The 23178-nt window shown below is 39.9% G+C and overlaps 1 protein-coding gene across 1 annotated transcript in view; it reads right to left on the bottom strand.

Moving 5' to 3' along the window:
• The window catches only part of METTL16 (methyltransferase 16, N6-methyladenosine), a 68957-nt gene extending 47705 nt beyond the window's left edge, over positions 1–21252 (bottom strand). Inside the window, 2 exon segments of the mRNA XM_007076131.3 lie at positions 13585–13712; positions 21019–21252. Coding sequence (XP_007076193.2) covers positions 13585–13712 — 128 coding nt within the window. The 5' untranslated portion in view covers positions 21019–21252.
• Positions 21253–23178: the final 1926 nt, after the last annotated feature.

Raw genomic sequence — 23178 nt, 5'->3', positions numbered from 1 at the left:
GTTTGTAAACCATTAATAGTGTACACACAATTAAAATTAAGGAGGGGAAAAAGAAGAGGTAATTAAGTACATTATTTCCTCAACGTGGGTCAGAGATTTCATCCAAAACTGATAAAGTAGGTAGCAGAGATATAAGGTATACATTTAAGAATATAAACACTAGAAAAATTAAGAGAAACAATATAATTGAATAAAATCAAGTGGTAAAGAAAAGAGAGATGAAAGCCAAATCACACAGAGTAAAGGAAAAAAAAAAAGAAGCAACCAAAACAAAGCACAATATAAAATAAATGTAAATGGTCAAATCTATTCTAAAACTCTCAGGTTAGATCACAAAGACAAAACCAAAAAACTATGCTGTAAACAAAGACTATGCCAAAACATAGTGATCCAGGGGCACATGGGTGTCTCAGTCGGTTAAGCCTCTGGCTTCGGCTCGGGTCATGATCTCACAGTTCGTGAGTTCAAGCCATGCATCGGGCTCTGTGCTGCCAGCTCAGAACCTGGAGCCTGTTTAAGATTCTGTGTCTCCCTCTCTCTCTCTGCTCCTCCCCCACGTGCACTGTCTCTCAAAAATAAACAAACATAAAAAAACAAAAACAAAAAAACATAGTGATCCAAAGATTGAAAGTAAAAGTTTAAGTGAAAGTAAAAGAGAAAACAGCAGGTATTACCTTACACTAGATCACCATCAATTTAGAAGAAGGATAAAAAGCACTGAATGAGAAACAGCAGTGACTGTGCAGGAACTGTCAAAAATACAAAATGCCACAGCAAAGTCAGGAGGATGGCTAATTTCTACCTCCTGTCCCCTGCCTTTTTAAAGCAAACTCTACTCCAACTTGGGGCTCAAACTGACAACCCCAAGATCAAAAGTCTGCATGCTTTGCTGACAGCCAGCCAAGCACCCCAAGCGGATAGTAATTTAAAAAATAATTACCCCTTCACATTTAGGTAGGGATTTTTGAGATTTTAAAGACCAGTTTCCACAAAACAGTGGAAGTAGAAGTTTATTGTACAAATATATGCCAGCACTGGGGCGCCTGGGTGGCTCAGTCGGTTAAGTGTCCGACTTTGGCTCAGGTCATGATCTCGTGGTTTGTGAGTTTGAGTCCTGCATCGGGCTCTGTGCTGACAGCTCAAAGCATGGAGCCTGCTTCGGATTCTGTGCCTCCCTCTCTCTGCCCTGCACTCACTCACTCACTCACTCACTCCCTCTCTCTCAAAAGTAAACATTAAAAAAAAACATTAAAAAAAATAAATAAACTTGGAACAGTATTACCTTGAACAGTGTTAACAGAAGTGAAGTACATCCTGACATAGTTACTACCCTACAACTTCTGAGTGTTACTTTGCACTGGCACTTTAAAGAAAATTATGAAAATCAGGGATTGCAAACTCAAATACTTCCAAGGTGCTACTCAAAATGCCAGTCCCTAACAAGATATGGAGCTTGTGCATGCCTGTAAATCAGTATACTGAAGAAAGTCATTCAACCAAAGAAATGTCTGCTAAACAGACATATAGCATAAGGTGCTTATCTCTGTTTGTAGCTTATCTCTGTTTGTGGCAAATAGTTTGTGGCTGAGCAGCTAGTTCAATAACCACACTTTTAGTAGCATTACACCAGATGACACAAAAGGCCAATTCAAAGGGTATGATTACCATGTAGTTCCAGGTAATTAATGTCAAGTTTGTCAGTCCAGTTTTGCCAGATCTCTAAAATTTTCAAAGGAAACCAACAACCCATAATTTTATATGAAATTTTCCTGATTCTTAAAATCTATGTGGGCAAGAAACAACTGCAAGCCTTACAAAATTCACAGGCTGACAGGTTGCACCCCATACTGTAAACGGTGGAATTATAAAAAAAAAAAAAATAGCCAAAATACTTGGTTACCTTATACTTTTAATGTTTTTTGTTTTTTCATTTTTTGTTTTGAGAGAGAGGAAGAGAGTACAAGCGGGAGAAGGACAGAGAATCTGCACTGACAGCAGCAAGCCTGATGTGGGGCATGAACCCATGAACCGCGAGATCATGACCCGAGTTGAAGTCGAATGCTCAACTGACTGAACCATCCAGGCACCCCCACCTTATACTTTTAAAGATGAAGTATAAAAATGTTTCACTCTCTGGGTGGCTAAGTTGGTTGAGTGTCCAGCTCTTGATTTCGGCTCAGGTCATGATCTCGCACTTCATGAGATCAAGCCCCACGCCAGGCTCTGCGCTGATGGTGCAGTGCGGAGCCTGCCTGGGATTCTCTCTGCCCCTCCCCTGCTCACTCTCTCTCTCTCTCTGTCTCTCAAAATAAATAAACATTAAAAAAAAAGTTTCACTCTCAGGGTGCCTGACTACCCCAGTCAGTGAGGCGTGGGACTCTCAATCTCAGGGATGTGAATTTGACCCACACGTTGGGTTTAAAGATTACTTAAAATCTTCAAAAAAAAAGTTTCACTTTCTTTGAGCACTGCTTTGCTCAGCTAACTTATACGAAATAGGTTAGAATTTTTAAGAAGTTGTGACAGTGGGATTCATTCCTTTATTCATTCAACAGATGTTTATCATGTATCAACTAGGTAGTAGGCATTGTACAAAATGCCAGAGACTTGCAAATACAGACATGATCTCTCCCTTCATGAAGGTGATAGTGTGGTAAAGGGTACGTATTCATCCAAGAAGCACCCAAACACATGTAAAATTGTCACTGTGACAAATGCTGTAAAAGATAGGTACAAGGTGCTGAGGAACCTGTGTAATTAGTGGAACCTTAGAAAGGTCAGAAAAGTCCACCAGAAAACTTCTAGAACTGATTCATGAATTCGGCAAAGTTGCAGGATATAAAATCAATGCACAGAAATTGGTTGCATTCCTACAAACCAACAATGAAGCAACAGAAAGAGAAGTCAAGGAATCGATCCCATTTACAATTGCACCAAAAACCATAAAATACCTAGGAATAAATCTAACCAAAGAGGTGAAAAATCTATACACTGAAAACCATAGAAAGCTTATGAAAGAAATTGAAGAAGACACAAAAAAATGGAAAAATATTCCAGGCTCCTGGATAGGAAGAACAAATACTGTTGAAATGTCAATACTACCCAAAGCAATCTACATATTCAATGCAATCCCTATCAAAATAACACCAGCATTCTTCACAGAGCTAGAACAAACAATCCTAAAATTTGTATGGAACCAGAAAAGACCCCGAATAACCAAAGCAATCTTGAAAAAGAAAACCAATGCAGGAGGCATCACAATCCCGGACTTCAAGCTGTATTACAAAGCTGTAATCATCAAGCAGTATGGTACTGGCACAAGAACAGACACTCAGATCAATGGAATAGTACAGAGAACCCAGAAATGGACCCACAAACATATGGCCAACTAATCTTTGACAAAGCAGGAAAGAATATCCAATGGAATAAAGACAAGTCTCTTCAGCAAGCGGTGCTGGGAAAACTGGACAGCAACATGCAAAAGAATGAACCTGGACCACTTCTTACACCATACACAAAAAGAAACTCAAAATGGATGAAAGACCTAAATTTAAGACAGGAAGCCATCAAAATCCTCAAGGAGAAAGCAGGCAAAAACCACTTTGACCTTGGCCGCAGCAACTTCTTACTCAACATGTCTCCAGAGGCGAGGGAAACAAAAGCAAAAATGGACTACTGGGACCTCATCAAAATAAAAAGCTTCTTTCTGAATTCATGGGGCATTCCAGATACTGAGACAGCCACGGTGTCTAGAATGGGGAGGGCAAGGTAAGCATGTATAGTTTCAGATGAGGCTAAAGAGGAAGATAGGAACCAGATTATGCAAGGCCTTATAATTAGGGCAACAATATCATTTTATCATCTAATCTGGGACTCTACTGAAAGCAACACTAAAACCTATTCATCACACCAAGAAAATTATAATCTATGCTAAGGACTTACATCTGGTATGAAACACAAACAGACCAAAGTGGAAGCAGAGACACCAGTTAGAAAGTGATTCCTTTATCTGACTTAAGAGGCTGGATAAAGGTGGCAGTGGCAAAGCTTGGGGAAAGTGAAAAGAATGAAGATATTTTCAAAAGGGGAAACTTAACAAGATTTGGTGACGGACAAGTATTCATAGATGTCCTCTCAGGTTCTGGCTTGTTAACAGGACAGACAGTGCCGTTCTCTAAAACTGTGAACTCTGACAGAGAATGACTTTTAGGAGAAATATCATAAATCTGAGCTGAATCTGAGACATCTAAGCAGAGATAGTGAGTGGGCAGTGATCTCCAGGTACAGAGCCCAGAAAATTGGTCTGAGGAAACAAAAGAATAAGTGAAATGCACACAAACAAGTGCGAGATGAGTGATGAGAATTCTTAAGGGGAAAATACAAAATCAGAAGCAAAGAGAACCCTGCATTAAGTCTTGAAGTCCCCTTTAATGGCTGTAGATATAATCATTACAAAGGAAGCTATGCAAGGATACAGAAAGGGTAGAATAAAGTGTGGTGCCCAGGAAGCCAAGGAAAGAGGGTGTCCATGAAGGACAGCATGGGCGGAGTAACCTGCTTCTCAGAAGTCAACTGAAAACCAAAACTGCATTTAATGACAACAGATCAATGGAGACCTTTTCAAGAGCTGCTTTGGTAGTGGTGGAATCAGAAACCACCATAGAACAAGCTGAAGGTTAAGTACAGTGTGGAAAAAATGAAGACTGTAAAATTGTCAGACAATTGTCACCTTCTTCAAGAAGGTGAGTTGTGCAAAAGACAAGTGAGTTGTGCAAGGGAGAAGTGAGATAGGGCAGTGGAAGTGAGAGGGTTGATGGAGAGATTTTATTAATAATTTTTAAATTAAAGATTTAAACATGTTTAAAAGTCAATGGAAAGTCACAAAGACCACATATTATGATTCCATTTATATGAAATGTCCAAAACATGCAAATATGTAGAGAAAGAAAGGAGATTAGTGGTTGCCAAGGGCTGAAGAGAGAGAGGAGTTGGGAGTGACTGCTGAATAGGTTTATTTCGGGGGTGACAAAAATGTTCTGGAATTAGTGGTGATGCTTGCACAACCCTGCGAATATACTAAGAACAACACAACCATACATTTTAAAATGATTTTATAGTATGTGAATGATATCTCAAATTTCCAAAAAGTTAAAGAGAAGAAGCTAGGTGACAGAGAGAGATTAAGTCATTAGGAAAAGGAAAACCAGACTAAGGTTCCTGGGATGAGAGGAGAGTATGGGATCCAAAGGACAGCTCTGATTAGAATATAGTAACAATAATAGTAATAGAATCATGAATAACAACATTTGTCCAACAAAACCAAAAGCAGACCCATGGTCTTTTGCTGTGTTTTCCACCAATTCACAGTTATCCACAACTGATTTAAATTTTTTATTTTAACATCTCATGGGTCAAATAAGCAATTAGACGGTAACATAAAAAAATAAAGATCCTGAAACAGTGGAAATGACCATTACTGACAACCTTAGGCTAACCAAAGAACCCAAATCCTACTTACAAAATGTTAAGAAACTACCCTGATCAAATTGACCTCTCTTTTTTTTTTTTTTTATTAAATGTTTATTCATTTTTGAGAGACAGCGTGAGTGGGGCAAGGGCAGAGAGCATGGGGGACAAAGGCTCTGAAGCAGGCTCTGTGTGACAGACAGCAGACAGCCTGATGTGGGGCTCAAACTCACAAACTGTGAGATCATGACCTGAGCTGAAGTCAGACACTCACGCTCAAACCACTGAGTCACCCAGGCGCCCCTCATATTGATCTCTTAAATGCAGATCTCTGTGCGAGCCAAGAAGCAGATGACAGGAAAGAAAAGTCCAGTCATCCAAACACCTCTCTGGCCTTCCAAGTACCGTTAAAAGTATTGCAATTTTCTAAGCAAACCCCAGTGACTTACCCTAAATTCACTTAAAGAAAGAAAAAAGCTTTTAAAAAATTCAGTAGTAAGGGGCACCTGGGTGGCTCAGTTGGTTCAGTGTCCAACTCTTCGTACCAGCTCAGGTCATGATCTCACAGTTCGCGAGATGGAGCCCTGCATCACGCTCCGTGCTGACAGCATGAAGCCTGTTTGGGATTCTCTCCCTCTCTCTGCCCCTCCTCCACCCTTTCTCTCAAAATAAATAAACTTAAAAAAAGTCAGTAGTAAGAGACCTTTAAATAAATTTGTTTTGTATTACAGAATTTAGGAACAATCTAAAAGTAATCATTAAGGAGTTGGATGAATAAACTATAATACCTCCACACAAGAGAATACTCTGTAGTCATTAAAAGAAGAAAGGGCTGTGCTTTTATGAAGAGGGTTCCTTGATATATTTAAAAAAAAAAAAAGCACAGCTTTGAATAAAATCACATATGTACATTATGACCGCATTCTTGTATAAAAGACAAAAACCAAACAAAAAAGATCCCATATATGTATATGCATAGAAAACTCTGGAAGTGTAAAAGCCACTTCTGGATGTGGAAATGGTGGGTGGGGTGAATAGGGTAGACACACACCTTCATTCTCTTCATTATTTTTCTTTTATCTGAATATGTTTTACATAAAATAACTTTCACAGCAGTGTTTTCTAACTATATGCAAAATGCTTATAATGTCAAGTGGGGGTAAAAAAAAAAGTCCTATTATTGTATCTATCAAAATTACAATCACAAAAAATACCATGTATGTATAAGGACAAAGACTTAGAAAGACACATAAAGTACTTACATCTTCTGGGGGTGTAAAAACTGTGACTTTTTATTTTATGTTTGCAGCATTACCATCATAAATGTAGTTATGAAGGATATATTTCTATAATTTTCCATTAAGCGTTCTATAATGTCTGTATAATTAAAAACAAAAACAAAAACCAGGGGTGCCTGGGTAGCTGAGTAGGCTGAGCGTCTGACTTCAGCTCAGGTCTTGATTTCACAGCTCGTGAGTTCTAGCCCTGCATCAGGCTCTGTGCTGACAGCTCAGAGCCTGGAGACTGCTTTGGATTCTGTGTCTCTTGTCTCTCTCTGCCCCTCTGCTGCTCGCTTGCTCACTCTCTCTGTCACACACACAAACATTAAAAAAAATTTTTTTAATAAATAAAAAAATAAAAAACAAAATCCTCTTTTCAAAAAAGGAAAACAGGCCCATGGTTTCAGAATACTTTTCCATGAAAGAGGGACAATTCTGTTGGAAACCAAACTAGGATTATTTCCCACGGTGACAGCAATCACAAAAGAGAGTACTACAGCTGAAGCATTAATTACATAGCTTTATAAAACACTCGGAGCAAGGGAAACAGCATTATAATTAATGTTTTCTTAGTGCCTTCAAACAGAGTTGTTATTTATATCAACAATTCTTGTTATTAAAAAATATACATATATTCACCTTGATGGACTAGAGTATATAATTTATTAATAAGAAATTACATCCTAATCACCAAAATGTACAAGATATCAAGCAGAGGTTATTCTAATTAAAGAAACGGAAAAAAACAACAAGGAGCTGATTCTTACACTTTGTTAGCAAGCCAAGTGTTCATTCTCTTACCTCTAAGAAAACACAGACACTACTCTGAGGGTTAGAAATCCTTTTGTAGGACAAAGTCTAGTCATTCAGCTTTACTGGTTAAATATCTAGGTCACTGTAGCACCCTGGGACATTAAAAATTCCTGAACACAGGCAAGATCTTTTTTCATTCTGGTTTCTGAGATCACAAGAACTAAAATTAGCTCTCACGTGGAAATTAGTAATTTCTTCCATCAGTCTTTGTTGTTTAACACATCCAGCTTCACAAAATAGCCCATTGTCAACAAGTCCATGTCTGATTTCCCCAGAATAACTCCTGCTCTGCTACTAATGAATACAATATTACCATTATAGATGGAGTTTGGAAGGATACATTCTGTGACCAATGGTTGAAATAACAATCATTCTAACACTGTAGGACTGAACCTCATGTAACAACAACAAAGGCTAAAGCCTCCCAACCTAATTTTCTGACTTGGTTTCTATTCATTAGATCTTCACCAAGAGGTTAAATATGTACTGTTATAAAGTATGACAAAACCCTTCAATGCTGGCTCTTTGGCTTAAAAACAAATCAGTTAAGTGTCACACTCTAACCAAACTCAACTGACAGGGCTCAACTCAGTTGCATATCCCCAAGGGGCTGGTAATTGCAAAGGTCAGACATGATTACAACAAGGCAGTGATGGATGCAGAGAAGAAAAACAGAAAGGGAGATTACACTAGAAATCCTCGTCACCTTATCAATTACACCAAGCGTAACAAAAATAAGGGTACCTATCATTTGCTAAGTGTTTATAATCTGTCACTTCACATGCATTATCACTAACCCTTATGACAAATACCAAAATATGTCTTTTTATCCCTGTGTTCTTTAGATGAGGAAATTCAGTCTCAGTGAAGTTAATTATCTAAAACCTCCAGAGCTGCTAAGTGGCACCTCAAGACCAGTCCTTAGAGTGTCTGATTCAGAAATACCCCCTCTCCATACCACACACACCCTGCTTAAGAGGTGAGCAAATATGGGGTGCCTCACTGGCTCAGTCAGTAGTAGACCTTGCAAATTTTGATCTCAGGGTCATGAGTTTCAGCTCTTCGTGGGGTGTAGAGATTACTTGAATATATAAAACTTAAAAAAAAAAAAAAAACATGCATTCATGTTTATAGGTTAAAAATTCAAAACATAAGGGCACTTGGGTGCCTCAGTTGGCTGAGTGTCCGACTTCGGCTCAGGTCATATCTCACAGTTCGTGGAGTTCGAGCCCCACATTGGGCTCACCGCTGTCAGTGCAGAGCCTGCTTTTCTGATCATCTGTCCCTCTCTCTCTACCCCTCCCCCGTTTGTGCTCTCTCAAAAATAAATAAAAATATTTTTTTAAAAGTTCAAAACAGGAGTGCCTGGGTGGCTCAGTCAGTTGAGTGTCCAACTTCAGCTCAGCTCATGATCTCTCAATTTGAGAGTTCAAGCCCCGTGTCGGGCTCTGTACTGACAGCTCAGAGCCTGGAGCCTGCTTCAGATTCTGTATCTCCCCCATTCTCTGCCCCTCCCCTGCTCATGCTCTGTCTCCCTCTGTCTCTCAATAATGAATAAAAAAAATTTTTTATTAAAAATAATAAAATTATTATTAAATATAATAAATATATTTAAATAATATATATTATATTTTATATATATAATAAAATATATAAATAAATAAATATAATAAATATAACAATAAAAATAAAAAATTAAAAAAATTTTTATTAAAAAAATTTTTTAAAGTTCGAAACATATAATTAAATCAAATTTATTGAATGTATTGTTTAGACTTCCTATCAGCAGTACTTAATGGTTTTTGGGTCAATGACCCTTTTTAAAAGTGAAGTTCTAAATTACAGGTCAAAGTTTTGAACCCTATCTCCTCAAGAAAAAAAATATACCATTTTTTTTGTTTGTTTTTTAAAGTAAGCTCTACGGCCAGCATGGGACTTCCACTCATGACCCTAAGATCAATAGCCTAGAGACTGAGCCAGCCAGACGTGCCTCCAACTCAAGTATTTTTATCTAATTGTTTTCAAGGCATTTGTGAATCCTCTGAAAGTCCCTAAGGCTATTTCCCTGTTTACTTTTGTCTACTTGGTTAGAAATACAAGGAAAAGTGTCTCCAAATTATGTCAAACACTTTTTAATTTTTTTAGAGAGCGCTCTCACAGCTCACAAGTAGGGGGGGAGGGAGAGAGAGAAAGGGAGAGAGGGAGGGGGAGAGAGAGAGAATGAATCTCAAGCACAGCATGGAGCTCAATTTGGGGCTCAGTCCCACGACGCTGGGATCATGCCCTGAGCTGAAATGGAGTTGGATGCTCAACTGACAGTCACCCAGATGCCCCATGTTAAACACTTATTAAAAGATATTTCTGTTATATTTTTCAAAATGCTGAAGCCTTCGTTTATTTTTGAGAAAGACAGAGAGAGAGAGAGAGAGAGAGAGAGAGAGAGAATGAGTGGGGGAGGAGCAGAGAGAGAGGGAGACACAGAATTCAAAGCAGGCTCCAGGCTCTGAGCTGTCAGTACAGAGCCCAATGTGAAGCTCGAACCCACAAACCATGACATCATGATGTGAGCCAAAGTTGGATGCTTAACCAACTGAGCCACCCAGGTGACCTTCATTTTTTTTAACTTTCAATGAAAATTATTGTTTTTATTAACATAAACTAGTCCTTTTTTTCCAATTTGATGCTTTCTTATCTTTTATTTTACTTTTTCTAATTTGGGGGAACTCTCATTTGCCTAGAAAATTTTTGTTCATCCCTTTAATTTTCCATTAATCCATAATTTAAGTAGGTCACTTGTGAGGTGGACAGGGGGAGGAGGAGGGGTAGGCAATGGGTTAGACAGGTGATGAGTAGGCAGCTCTTTCTGCCCATAGGTCTGTCCCTGTGCTTTAATAAAATCATCTATTTGCACCAAAAACAATAACAAAAAACAGGTGATGGGTATTAAGGAAGGCACTTGTGATGAGCACCAGGTGTATGTAAATGATAACTCACTAAATTCTACAGCTGAAACTAATATTCCACTGTATGTTAACTAGCTGGAATTTAAATATAAACTTAGAGAAAAAGTAAGTTTGCCATTTGTAAATGGCACAGAGTTAGGTTTTACAGAGGAATTAACTCTCGTGAATTCAATAAATTTTTTGCATGTCTATTACTTGCCAGGCACCTTTAATACATTCAGATATGCTGTAATAACAAATCTGTCTGGTCTTCTCTGAGCTATTATTTTAAAAAATATAAACCTTAAGCCATCTTAAAAATCCTCCTCTGGTTCCTCTGTGTCTGAGCAACCAAGTTAATTTGCATGCTATGACAGGCTCTTCATGACCTGTTCTTTTTTTCATCTTGTTACTCCCCAACCTGCTATCCTATGTCCACTTCAGCCCCACCTACGTGCAATTCTCCAAACTTTCCACAGCCTTCACAAAATTCTGTTCTCTGTACTTGGAATTCTTTCCTCCACCCTTTTTTTTTTTTTTTTTAATGTTTGTTTATTTTTAAGACAGAGCACGAATGGGGGAGGGACAAAGAGAGGGAGACACAGAATCCAAAGCAGGCTTTAGGCTCTGAGCTGTCAGCACAGAGCCTGATGCAGGGCTCAAACTCAGACAGCTAACCGAAGTCAAACACTCAACTGACTGAGCCACCCAGGTGCCTCTCCTTCCCCCTTCTATTCAGTCTTCCAGATTCAGTTCAAAGACCCAAGGCCTCTACTAACATCACCCCGTATCACTGCTTTGTCCTGCTCTTCTGACTTCCATTTTCAATTGCCTACTAAATAACCCTACTTGAATATCCCACAGCTTTCTCAGATTGCATATAATCCAAACCAAAAATCTCATCTCCCCCAAAACAAGCTCATTCCCCCTTGATCCCTAACTCAATAAACCAGGTACTACCACCTAGCCTCTTGCTAAATTAGAATCCCAAGCACCACTCCTTAATTTCTGGCTCACACTCCTTAATTTCTACCACGTTCTGCTCATTCTATTCACGAATTTTTCTCAAATTCATCAGTGATTTCTATCCCTCCTGCCTCTACCTAGTTAGGCCACCAATGTCTAATCTGGATTACTGAAACCATTTCCTACTTACCTCCCTATACCTCCAATCTTAATTTCCCCTGCAACCTATCCTCCGCAATGCTCCTAGACTACTTCTGTCTAAACACAATTCTGAACATGTTATTCCTCTACTTTTAAATGTTAGTGGATAAGGATGGGGGTGGGTAGCTCTGAAGATACAAGAACCCTTGATGCATGTCCTTAAAATAAATTCCAAACTCCTAAGTGGGCCTTGTAAAGTACTACAAGCATAATCATCTCCAGACTCATCTGTCCACTGTATCTCAGGCACACTCTGCTTTTCCAGTTCCCCTACTGCTCAGTGCTCTGCACATACTGTTCCCTCTACTTGTACCACTCTTCTATCCAGCTAACTCCTAGTCATTCTTCAGCACAACCATGACACCACTTTTGTTTCAAATCATTCTCTAAGTCCCAAAGTCACAGTTGGGTCTCCCTTCTATGTGATTCTACCATACATCCCACAGATTCTGCCACACCAAATGTGTTTATTTGTCCACTTCCCCTACTAGTGTGTAAACTCCAAATGCGAAGTCACTGTCTTTCTTCTTTACTATGGCTTTTCCAAGAATTTAGCACAAAATGGTTAATCAACATTTTGTTAAGTAATTAAGTACAATGATAGGAACACACAGGAAACCAAGAATAAAAAAACTATATCTGTCCTAAAGCTACATGGACAAATAAAACATCCACATATATAACTATGAAACGAAGATTTAAGCACGATGGTAGAGATGATCTACACAAAGAGAAATACTAACTCAATCTCTCTAGACCATCTCCACAGTAAGATGCCAAAAATAATTCTTTAGAGCATGTAAATACTGGAACTCTTATTTAAATGTTTTTTATTTCTATTTCATATTGTCTAATGTGCTTAACACAGTAACACAGTGAATTGTACAAGCATTCATATATGGGGTGGTCCTCATATATGGGGTGGTCCTCAACTTTTAACTGAGTGACAAAAAAAGCTTGGAAACCATAGTTCTAGGGTATTTGATCTCAACCTTTGTGTATTGTTGAAGGGGCCTTGATCACTTTCAGAATGATAGAAACTAAGAATTATCTCCCAGAAAAATGAGCATAAATATACATTATTTTTAAACTTTTATAAGATTTCTAGGGTATCTCAGCCTTCAGGTTAAGTCCTGCCCTAGGGCTTCCATTTTTAAAGCCATAAAGAGACTGCTAGTAGAAGAGGTCATCAAAATGTCTCAGGCCCTATTATCCTATTATTCCTTACCTTCCCTTTTCTCCACAATCCTGCTCCTCCTCCTCCTCCCCAGTTGAATCACCACACCTGTCCCCAAGAAGGCTTGGAATTTCTAGTCTATAACTCCCATAGAGTTTAGGAATGCAGTGAAATATTTCCTTCTCAAAGGTATAACATACACATCAGTTATTCCTAAACCATCACCATAATTTTGCTATTTCCCTAAGTACTCATATTATTATTTCCTTAATTTTTAAAATCAACATTTTTACCAAATTTAACTTTAAATTTGACGACATCCTAAGTATCTGTGAAATCAGTTTTGATGCCTGATGATTTTCCTACTACATCAAAATAAACATACACTTAAAATAAGGACTCTAGACCCTCATCAGCACCAAGTTTTAGAGCACAATCTCAAGGTTTCTGCACTTACTCTGAAATCTCTGTTGGGTAAGCAATAATTCGGAGATCAAGTTTTCTTAAAGCCAGAAAGAAACTTGAAAGTATTTGGTCCAATCCTCTCATTTTACAGTTTAAAAAGATGCAACCCAGACAGGTTAAGTGATTTGTCCAAGATCAGATGAGAAATTTAAGGAAAAGTCTAGGATTAGCATTCAGGTATAGTATTGGCCCAGTATGCTTTCCACTACACTTGTGTCCTTTCAGATTACACTAGAATAATACAGTTATCAAGAATTCTTCATCTGTTACCTACCTCACTCTTCCATTCAGATTTATCTGAACATGCTGCTTAAAATCTGGATATTTGGATGCCAGATACGCAAAGTCAGGAGGTTTGTCCTTGTATCTATTCCTTGCATGCATTGATTTACTTAGAGCCATCTTTAAAAAGAAAAAAAAAGGAAAAAAGTCAGCATATTTAGTTTAAAAAAAATTAATGGGAAAAAGCTGTGGTTGCCAAGTCAACAGTTATAGCCAACATATTTCTGCTAATCAACTGAGAAAGTAGAAGTTACATTTTTTAAATGTACACAACAAATAAGCATATGAAAAGATGCTTAACATCACCATGAATCATTAGGGAAATGCAAATCAAAACCACAATATCACTTCATACCCATTAGGATGACTATTATTAAAAAGGGAAAAAAAGAGGGGTGCCTGGGTGGCTCAGTTAGTTAAGCGTTGGACTTCGGCTCAGGTCACGACCTCATGGTTCATGAGTTCAAGCCCCACGTCGGGCTCTGTGCTGACAGCTTGGAGCCTGCTTCAGATTCTCTGTCTCCCTCTCTCTCTCTGACCCTCCCCTGCTCGCACTCTCTCTCTAAAATAAATAAACATTTTAAAAAGTTAAAAAGAAAAAGAAAAAAAAAGATAAACGTTGATGAGGATGTTAGGAAACTGGAGCCTTCACGCACTGCAGGGAGGAATGTGTACAACTGCTGTGGAAAGTTTGGCGGTTCTTTAAAAAGTAGAATTGCCACATGATCCAGCAACTCCCCTCCTAAGCATATACCCAAGAAAAGTGAAAGCATGGATTCAAAGAGATATTTGCACATCAGTGTTCACAGCAGCATTATTCATAACAGCCGAAAGGTAGAAACAATCCCAAATGTCCATAAATGGATAAACCAAATGTGGTACATACATACAATGGAATATTATTCAGTCATAAAAAGGAATAAATTTCTGATACACCCTACAACATGGATGAACCTTAAAAACATTATGTAAGGGGGGCGCCTGGGTGGCGCAGTCGGCTAAGCGTCCGACTTCAGCCAGGTCACGATCTCGCGGTCCGTGAGTTCGAGCCCCGCGTCAGGCTCTGGGCTGATGGCTCAGAGCCTGGAGCCTGTTTCCGATTCTGTGTCTCCCTCTCTCTCTGCCCCTCCCCCGTTCATGCTCTGTCTCTCTCTGTGCCAAAAATAAATAAAAAAAAAAAAAAAAAAAAAAACGTTGAAAAAAAAAAAAACATTATGTAAGGGAAACAAGCCACGTACAAAAAAGACAAACATTGTATTTTCCCACTTATAGTAGCAAGAATAGGCAAATTCATATAGAGAGCAGAATAGAGGTTACCAGGGTTTGGGAGGGAGGTAGGAATGTTGAATTATTACTTAATGGGTACACGGTTTCTGTTTAGGATGAGGAAAAACTTCTAGAAACGGACAGTGGTGATGGTTACACAACACTGAATGCACTTAATGCCACTGAATAGTACTTAAAAATGGTTAAAATGGTTAACTTTTATGTTATGTATATTTTGTCACAGTTTGAAAAATGTATGCAACATATGATTTTTTTTTTTAAACCATGGGAAGAAAACCGGAAACTATTCTTTTGAAAGCATCAAAGGGGTAGAAGGCAGTATAATCTACAGCCAAGAAGTAATAGTCAGAGGTACTTTTTACAGTGTTCTTGTATGGACTGAATATTTGGTAGTACACCATAAAGTCACTAATGTTTCAAAATACACTTTCTATTTTATAAATTTCAGTCTTGTCATTCCTAGGTAGCTAAAAACCAAATGAAAACAAACAATTTTGTCTTCTTCCAGATTACAAAAAGGGAAAAAAAGTTAACGCATTTATATTGCAAGACAAACACTGGAAGAAAAGCCATTGTAGTGGTTTAGTAAATTGTGCAGTTGGTAATTTGAAAAAATAATTTTTTTATGCTTGTTTATTTTTGAAAGACAGAGACAGAGAATGAGTGGCGGAAGGACAGAGAGAGAGGGAGACACAGAATCCAAAGCAGGCTCCAGGCTCTGAGCTGTCAGCACGGAGCCCGACGTGGGGCTCAAACCCACGAACTGAGAGATCATGGCCTGAGCCGAAGTCGGACGCTTAACCAACTGAGCCACCCAGGCATCCCTAAAAAAATATTTTAGTGTATATCTCAGTGGCAACTGATTTGTATTTTCTTTTTATCACTCTGTATTTTCCATTGTTTTTTATAAGGCGCATTCACCTAAACAAAGTTATGTAAGTCAGAATCTTAGGCATCACTTGCTAGTTCTATACTCCTCTCATATCCCCAAAAATCAACAGTCATGAGGATTTTTACCTGCTAAATACCTCTCAAATCCATCTATTCCTCCCTATCTTCACAGGTATCAGCCCAGTACAAATTAACTTGGATAGCTAGAACAGCCTCCTACTTGGCCACACGAAATCAACTCTTACAATTTCCCTTTTCCACCTTGCAGAGATCATCTCCTAAACACAAATCTCATTATGTCTTCCTTCTCCTATGCCCACCTGTTCAAATCTTTACTCAGAGGATTAAAAACAAAAACCACTAGGGTGCCTGGGTGGCTCAGTTGGTTAAAGTTAAGCCTCTGACTCTTGGTATCTTTATTTCAGCTCCAGTCAGGAAGGCTGCTTAAGATTCTCTCTTCCTCTGCCCCTCCCCCACCCTCTCGCACAGGCTTGCTATCTCAAACAAACTCATTACTTTAGCATACATATTAGGCCCAGCACAGCATGGCCTTACCTAGGTTTTCACCATCAGTTTATGTCACACCTATCCTTGCTCTTCTTTCTGTCCCTCCACTCTGGCAACAGGGTCTTTACACAGTTTATTCCCTTTGTAATGTTCTTTCCTCCTCTTCACCTACTGAATTCCTACTTATCCTTTAAGTTTTATTTATTTATTTTTGAGAGAGAGAGAGCACAGCCAGACTGCAGCCAGCAAGTGGGAGAGGGACAGAGAAAACAAGAATCCTAAGCAGGCTCCACACTGTCAGCACAGAGCCTGATGTGAGGCTGCAATTCTCTAACCCAACTGTGAGATCATGACCTGAACGGATATCAAGAGTCAGATGCTTAATAGATTGAGCCACCCAGGCGCCCCTCCTACTCATTTTTACTCTTAAAGTTCAAACATCTCTTCTTCAGGAAAGTGTTTCTTCCCTAATCTCACTAGTTAAATCATATTCCCTTATTATAGTGTCTCCTGGCAACAAGCACCTTTCCTTTGTAGGCTTATTAGAGATGTAACTTTACATAGTAATGGATCTAACTCTATTTCAGGTTTTTGACAGCTTTCTACACTGAAAAAAAAATTTTTTTAATTTTTTAATTCAAGTATAATTAGCATGTTATATTAGTTTCAGGTGTATGACATAATGGTTCAACAATTATAAATATTCCTCTGGGCTCATCAAAGTAAGTGTACTCTTTTTTTTTTTTTTTAATGTTTATTTATTTTTGAGACAGAGAGAGACAGAGCACGAATGGGGGAGGGTCAGACAGAGAGGGGGACACAGAATCTGAAACAGGCTCCAGGCTCTGAGCTGTCAGCACAGAGCCTGACACGGGGCTCGAACTCACGGACCGCGAGACCAGACCTGAGCCAAAGTCAGACGCTTAACCAACTGAGCCACCCAGGCGCCCCAAAGTAAGTGTACTCTTAATCCCCCCCCCACCTCCCCACCTCCCCTCTGGCAACCACCAGTTTGTTGTTTGCATTTAAGAGTCTGTTTTTTGGGAGGCACTTGGGTGGTTCAGTCTGTTAAGCGTCCAACTCCTGATTTCAGCTCAGGTCCTGATCTCATAGTCGTGGGATAGAGCCCTAAGCCAGGCTCTGAGCTGAGCTGAACGTGGAGCCTGCTTGGAATTGTCTCTCCCCATCCCCTCCTCTACAGACATGCACGCGCTCTCTCTTTCTCTCTCTCTCTCAAAAATAAACATCTAAAAGAAAAGAGTCTTTTTTTGCTCATCTACCTTTTTTTTGTTTCTTTAAATTCCACAGGAGTGAAATCATATGGTATTTGTCTTTCTTTGACTTATCTCACTTAGCACTATATCCTCTAGGTCCACCCATGTTGTTGCAAATGGCAAAATTTCATTCTTTTTTAAATTTTTTAAATGTTTTTATTTACTTTTGAGAGACAGAGACCAAGTGCCAGTGGGAGTGTGGGGGAGGGAGGGAGGGAGGGAGAGAGGGAGGGAGAGAGGAAGAGAGAGAGGAAGAGGAAGAGGAAGAGAGAGAGAGAGAGAGAGAGGGAGACACAGAATCCGAAGCAAGCTCCAGGTTCTGAGCTGTCAGTACAAAGCCTGATGTAGGGCTTGAACACGTGAACCACCAAAAGACCATGACCTGAGTGGAAGTTGGATGCTTAACCAACTGAGCCACCCAGGCGCCCCAAGATTTCATTCTTTTTAATAGCTGAGTAATATTCCATCATGTATATATACACCTTTTTAAAAATATATACGTTTTAAAAAATTTTTTAGTGTTTATTTATTTTTGAGAGAGACATGTGCAAGCCGGGGGAGGGGCAGAGAAAGAGGGAGACACAGAATCCAAAGCAGGATCCAGGCTCTGAGCTGTGAGCACAGAGCCCGACATGGGGCTCAAACCCACAAACCGTGAGATCATGACCTGAGCCAAAGTCAGACACTTAACCAACTGAGCTACCCAGGCACCCCAACTTTCAAAGCATTCTAGGCTTTTCCCTCAAAGTTCTTTAGTTTACATTTGTCTGTCCTATCCCCCACCCCACCTCCCAAGCTGCAACCATATCCATCTTATTGTTTATTCCATCCAGCAGCAACTGGCATACAATAAATATTTGTTGAGTCAATGAATAATTCAGAATTTAGGGGAATTAATAGTCACCTGAAAGCTTTTCAGCATACTAAACTACCACCTTTTACCCCTAACGTTATCACAGAAACTCACTACATACAAGTTTTAATTTCCTAACGTTAATATACCCTTACAGACTATCAAGAAAGAGGGGAGCATAAAACTAGGACAAGAACCAGTCCCCATGAAAAAGTTGTATAAGGGGCACCTGGCTGGCTCAGTCAGTACAACATGTGACTCTTGATCTTGGGGTTGTAAGTTCAAGCCCTATGTTGGGTGTAAAGATTACTTAAAAATAAAATTTAAAAAAGATTAAAAAAATTTAAATAAATAAATAATAAAATTAAGGGGCGCCTGGGTGGCTCAGTCGGTTGGGCAACCAACTCCACCCAGGTCATGATCTCACAGATCATGAGTTTGAGCCCCACATCCGGCTCTGTGCTGACAGCTCAGAGCCTGAAGCCTGCTTTGGATTCTGTGTCTCCCTCTCTCTCTGCCCCTCCCCCACTCATGTTCTATCTCTCTCCTTCAAGAGTAAATAAACATCAGGGGCGCCTAGGTGGCTCAGTCGGTTAAGCGTCTAACTTCAGCTCAGGTCATGATCTCGTGGTTCATGAGTTCAAGACCCACATCGGGCTCTGTGCTGACAGCTCAGAGCCTGGAGCTTGCTTCAGGTTCTGTCTCCGTCTCTCTCTGCCCCTTCCCCACTCATGCTCTGTCTCTTTCTCAAATATAAATAAAACATTAAAAAAAATTTTTTAAAAAGAGTAAATAAACATCAAAAAATATTTTTAATAAACAAATTAAATTTAATTTAAAAAAAAAGGAAAATGTTCTCCTTTCTTGTGATTCTGGCAAGCAACAAAAGTACCCTAACAGTAATTTCAAGAGACATTGGTATGTAAGGCTCTGCAACACATTTAAGATTCTAAAGACTGCATACATGACATCAGTGTACACACGACACTCTGAACATATGTGGAACAAATTACAGATACAGCAAATTCAATTCATGTCCTACATTAATCAACCCTTCTGATTAGACTACATACAGAAAAAAATCAATAAAGCCACCCTTTTGCTAACCAATCTCCTAATGCAGGCAATGGGGTCTTAGCTAAATCTTATTCTTCTGAGTATCAACACTTAGCTGGAATAAACATTGTCACTTCCCACTTCTCTCTAACTTAATCTTTCTCTTCCTGGCTCATTCTTATCCAGTCACACTGCTCTCCTTGTTTGTTTGTTTGTTTTTTAATCAAATCTGGCACACTCCTGACTCAGGGCTTTTGTACTTGGTCTGTATAGACTGCTCTTCCCCCAGAAATACATACATATAAGGTGCCTCACCTTTTTCAGGTCTTTGATAAAACCTCACCTTCTCACTGATGCCTTTCCCACTTTTTAAAAATTATTATTATTTTTTTAAAGTATGCTCCATGCCCAACGTGGGGTCTGAACTAACCACCCCTCTATCAAAAGTAGCATGCTCTATCAACTGAGCCACCCAAGGCGCCCCTGATGCCTTTCCTTAGTGCAGTGAGTTAACACACTCCACTCCCTTAATAGTTTCGGTACTCTACATAGAACTTACCCATCCGATATTCCATACACAGCATTTACTTACTTTTCAAAACTGCCCTGCCAGTAAACTTCATGTGGGAAAATATTTTGTCTATCTTGTTCACTGTGATATCCCCGCGCCTAAATTAGGGCCTGGGAGAGTAGACACTCTTAAATATTTGTTGACTGAACACACGATGAAACTCTTCACTGTCCCAGAACACTAAAACACAGCACTCTCATTCTTTGTAGAACAGCCCTCAACTGGACACTCAAAAAGGATGTCTCTTGTGGGTTACCCAGGTCAGTCCAGAAAGCCAAAGGAGTACACCCTTGAAACTGAGGCTTCTCTTTTCTTTGATCTTTGCCATCTCCATGCTGTTTCCTTGGTTTCTCCTAACCCTCTTAATAACAGTCTTAAACTACCGTTTATCTTAACACAAAAGAATCTAAATTCCGCTTCGAATTCAAATTTCCGCGTCCAACTCGAAATTTCTTCTGCATAAATTTCTCCCAGTTCAACCCCAATCTCCGTTTTCTCACTTTGCCTTCCTTCATTCATAACTCTGACTTTTTCCTCTAGTTCCGCCATTGCCAGTTCTCCATCTCCTCCACTCCTCCCACACATTCATCTTATCCACCCAGTCTTCCCGCCTCAGTTTCGGATCTCTCTAAACCTCCTCAGCCCCTGGGACCTCTCTCACTTCAATCCTAGCCTCCATTCTATACGCCAACTCCTCCCAGCCGCCCCACCACCATTACCCCCCTCCACGTGCGCGCGCGCGCGCACCCACGCACCCAAACCGTTCACTCACCCATGTGGTCTGTCCCCCTAGACCCAAAGTCAGTACCTCACAGGTGCAGAATCCACGCGCGCGCGCACGCAAACACACACACATACACCCATCGGGTCTGTCTCCCCAGGCCCGAAGTCAGCAACTCACCAGCCCAGGACCCGAGAATAAGGAACTCGGGCCGTACATAGGTTAAATGACCTCTCCTCCCGCCCAAGAAATATTACATGACTCACATCTGAAGTCAACCTTTCTTCAAGAAGACCAGTCTGGAGCAGGCCTCTTTAACCCTAGAGTCTTAAACCACCCGCAGAGCGAAGCGCCTAGAAACGCAGATGTTACGCTCTAAGTGCGCCGCCATGTTGGGCAGCCATTTAGCCTCGTGATTGGACGAAGCACTCTCGCGCGACCTGTAGCAGAGTCTCAAGAAAGAAAGAACCGTCGCGATATCTGGAGTTTGAGGCTCCTGACACAAGGAAGGGGCGTGGTAACAAGGGGAGTGTTTTTGCGTGAGGGCACCTGGCGTAAAATCGGTTTGAGAACTTGTTTTTCGTTTGTCTGTTTTTTAATGTAGATTTTTAAAAATGTAGCTTTCTGGGTCCCACTTCAGACTTCCTAAATCACTCTCGGGGGTTGGGCAGGAATATGAGAACGGCGGGGGGAGGGGACTTTAGGATTTGATGGCGAGCAGTTAGCGTTTATTGTGCAACAGGTCTCTCTCTTCGTATGTTGCCTCATTTAATCATGACTGAGGAACCTGTGATGTGGGAAGGCGTAATCGCATTTACAGCGTCAAAACTGGGGATCAGAAATATTAAGTCGTTTGTTCAAGATCTCACACTGGATGACACTAAGTCCATGTTCTTTGTCTCCTCACCTGCCACTTGAGCTGGAAGCTCCATTAAATGCTTTTCATTTTTCTTTTCAACTCGGTTATACTTTCACCCTCTGGTAAGTAGAGTGAGCATTAGTCTCATTTCATAATGGAGACAAAAAGATAAACCACTTTCAAAAGGTATACAACTTAAGCTAGGACTAAAGTCATCCTCTGGGCCCTCACGTAGTAACTTTTTCCATTAAAGCTTGCCCGAGTCCTAGTAATTAATATGAAAGCTTCTGGCAAAGTGCTGCTGTAAAATTGAGAGATAGAGGCTAAGAAATGGAGACTTCAGCTTTATGCAGAACAAAGTGTATAGGCAGTCACCCAAGGAAAGGTGAGGAGGTGCTCTCATCTATTGTGTAACACACACCACCCTAAAATATATAGCTTAAAACAACAATTTTATTTACTCACTGTTCTTCAGTCTAGGCTGGAATTAGTCCATCTGTTCTTGTTCTGTCCTTGCTGTTTATGGTAGCATCAGCTGGTGGCTGGTTCAGCTGGAGTGACTGGGCCCCCCTCTCCCTGTGACCTTTCCATATAATTTCTCCAGCAGAGTAGCCAGACTTCTTACATATTAGCTCAGAGATCCCAAAAAGGCAAAAGTGTAAGCTTCTGGGCCTTCTTAAGGCTTAGGCCCAGAACCGGTGCTTTCATTATTCACTAAATTCTTTTTGTTAAAGCAGATCAAAGTGCCAGCCAGATTCAAGAGGAAGGTATCCTGGAGTTCCAGGTTATACTCTCAATACTGGAAGCTGTGGTTTGCTGATCTACCAATGAACAGAATACCACAGAAAGTTTTCTCTTTAGTTGTAGTGACTTTGGTACTGGTTATTTTTACAGTATTTAGTGCTGGCTTCTGGAAAGGTGAAAGAGAAAATGGTTTGGGAGGTATGACTGGTAGGGTTGTAAGATGCTGGTGAATTTCTCTGTTAGCTCCAAACAGAGATCCGACTCCCCTGTGGGTCAAACCAGAGAGATCCTAGCTTTATGGGGTTTAAATCATGCCCCCGACCACTTACTAACCCCATGATAATGGACAATTTACTTACAATATCCAAGCCTGAGTTTTCTCAATATTGCCAAACAGGATAGTAATCTCATATGGTTGTTGTGAGAATTAAATCAGGTAATGCACATAAAGCAGCATAGTTTCTAGCACATAGTAAGTTATCATTATTACTATTATTATTCCTTATAATTTCTTTGTCAGTTTACATTTTTAAAAAATTATTTCAGGGGCGCCTGGGTGGCTCAGTCGGTTAAGTGTTCAACTTCCGCTCAGGTCATGATCTCACAGTTTGTGGGTTCAAGCCCCGCATCAGGCTCTGTGCTGACAGCTCAGAGCCTGGAGCCTGCTTCGGATTCTGTGTCTCCCTCTCTCTCTGCCCCTCCCCTGCTCATGCTCTGTCTCTCTCTCTCTGTCAAAAATAAATAAAAACATTGAAAAAATTTTTAAAAAATTATTTCATAATGATAAAACATGTTCACTATAGAAAATTTGTAAAAATTTTAA

Source organism: Panthera tigris, chromosome E1, assembly GCF_018350195.1.
Source record: "Panthera tigris isolate Pti1 chromosome E1, P.tigris_Pti1_mat1.1, whole genome shotgun sequence".
Lineage (NCBI taxonomy): Eukaryota > Metazoa > Chordata > Mammalia > Carnivora > Felidae > Panthera > Panthera tigris.
The sequence above is the reverse complement of the archived record's forward strand: the minus strand, read 5'-3'. Positions and strand labels throughout refer to the sequence as shown.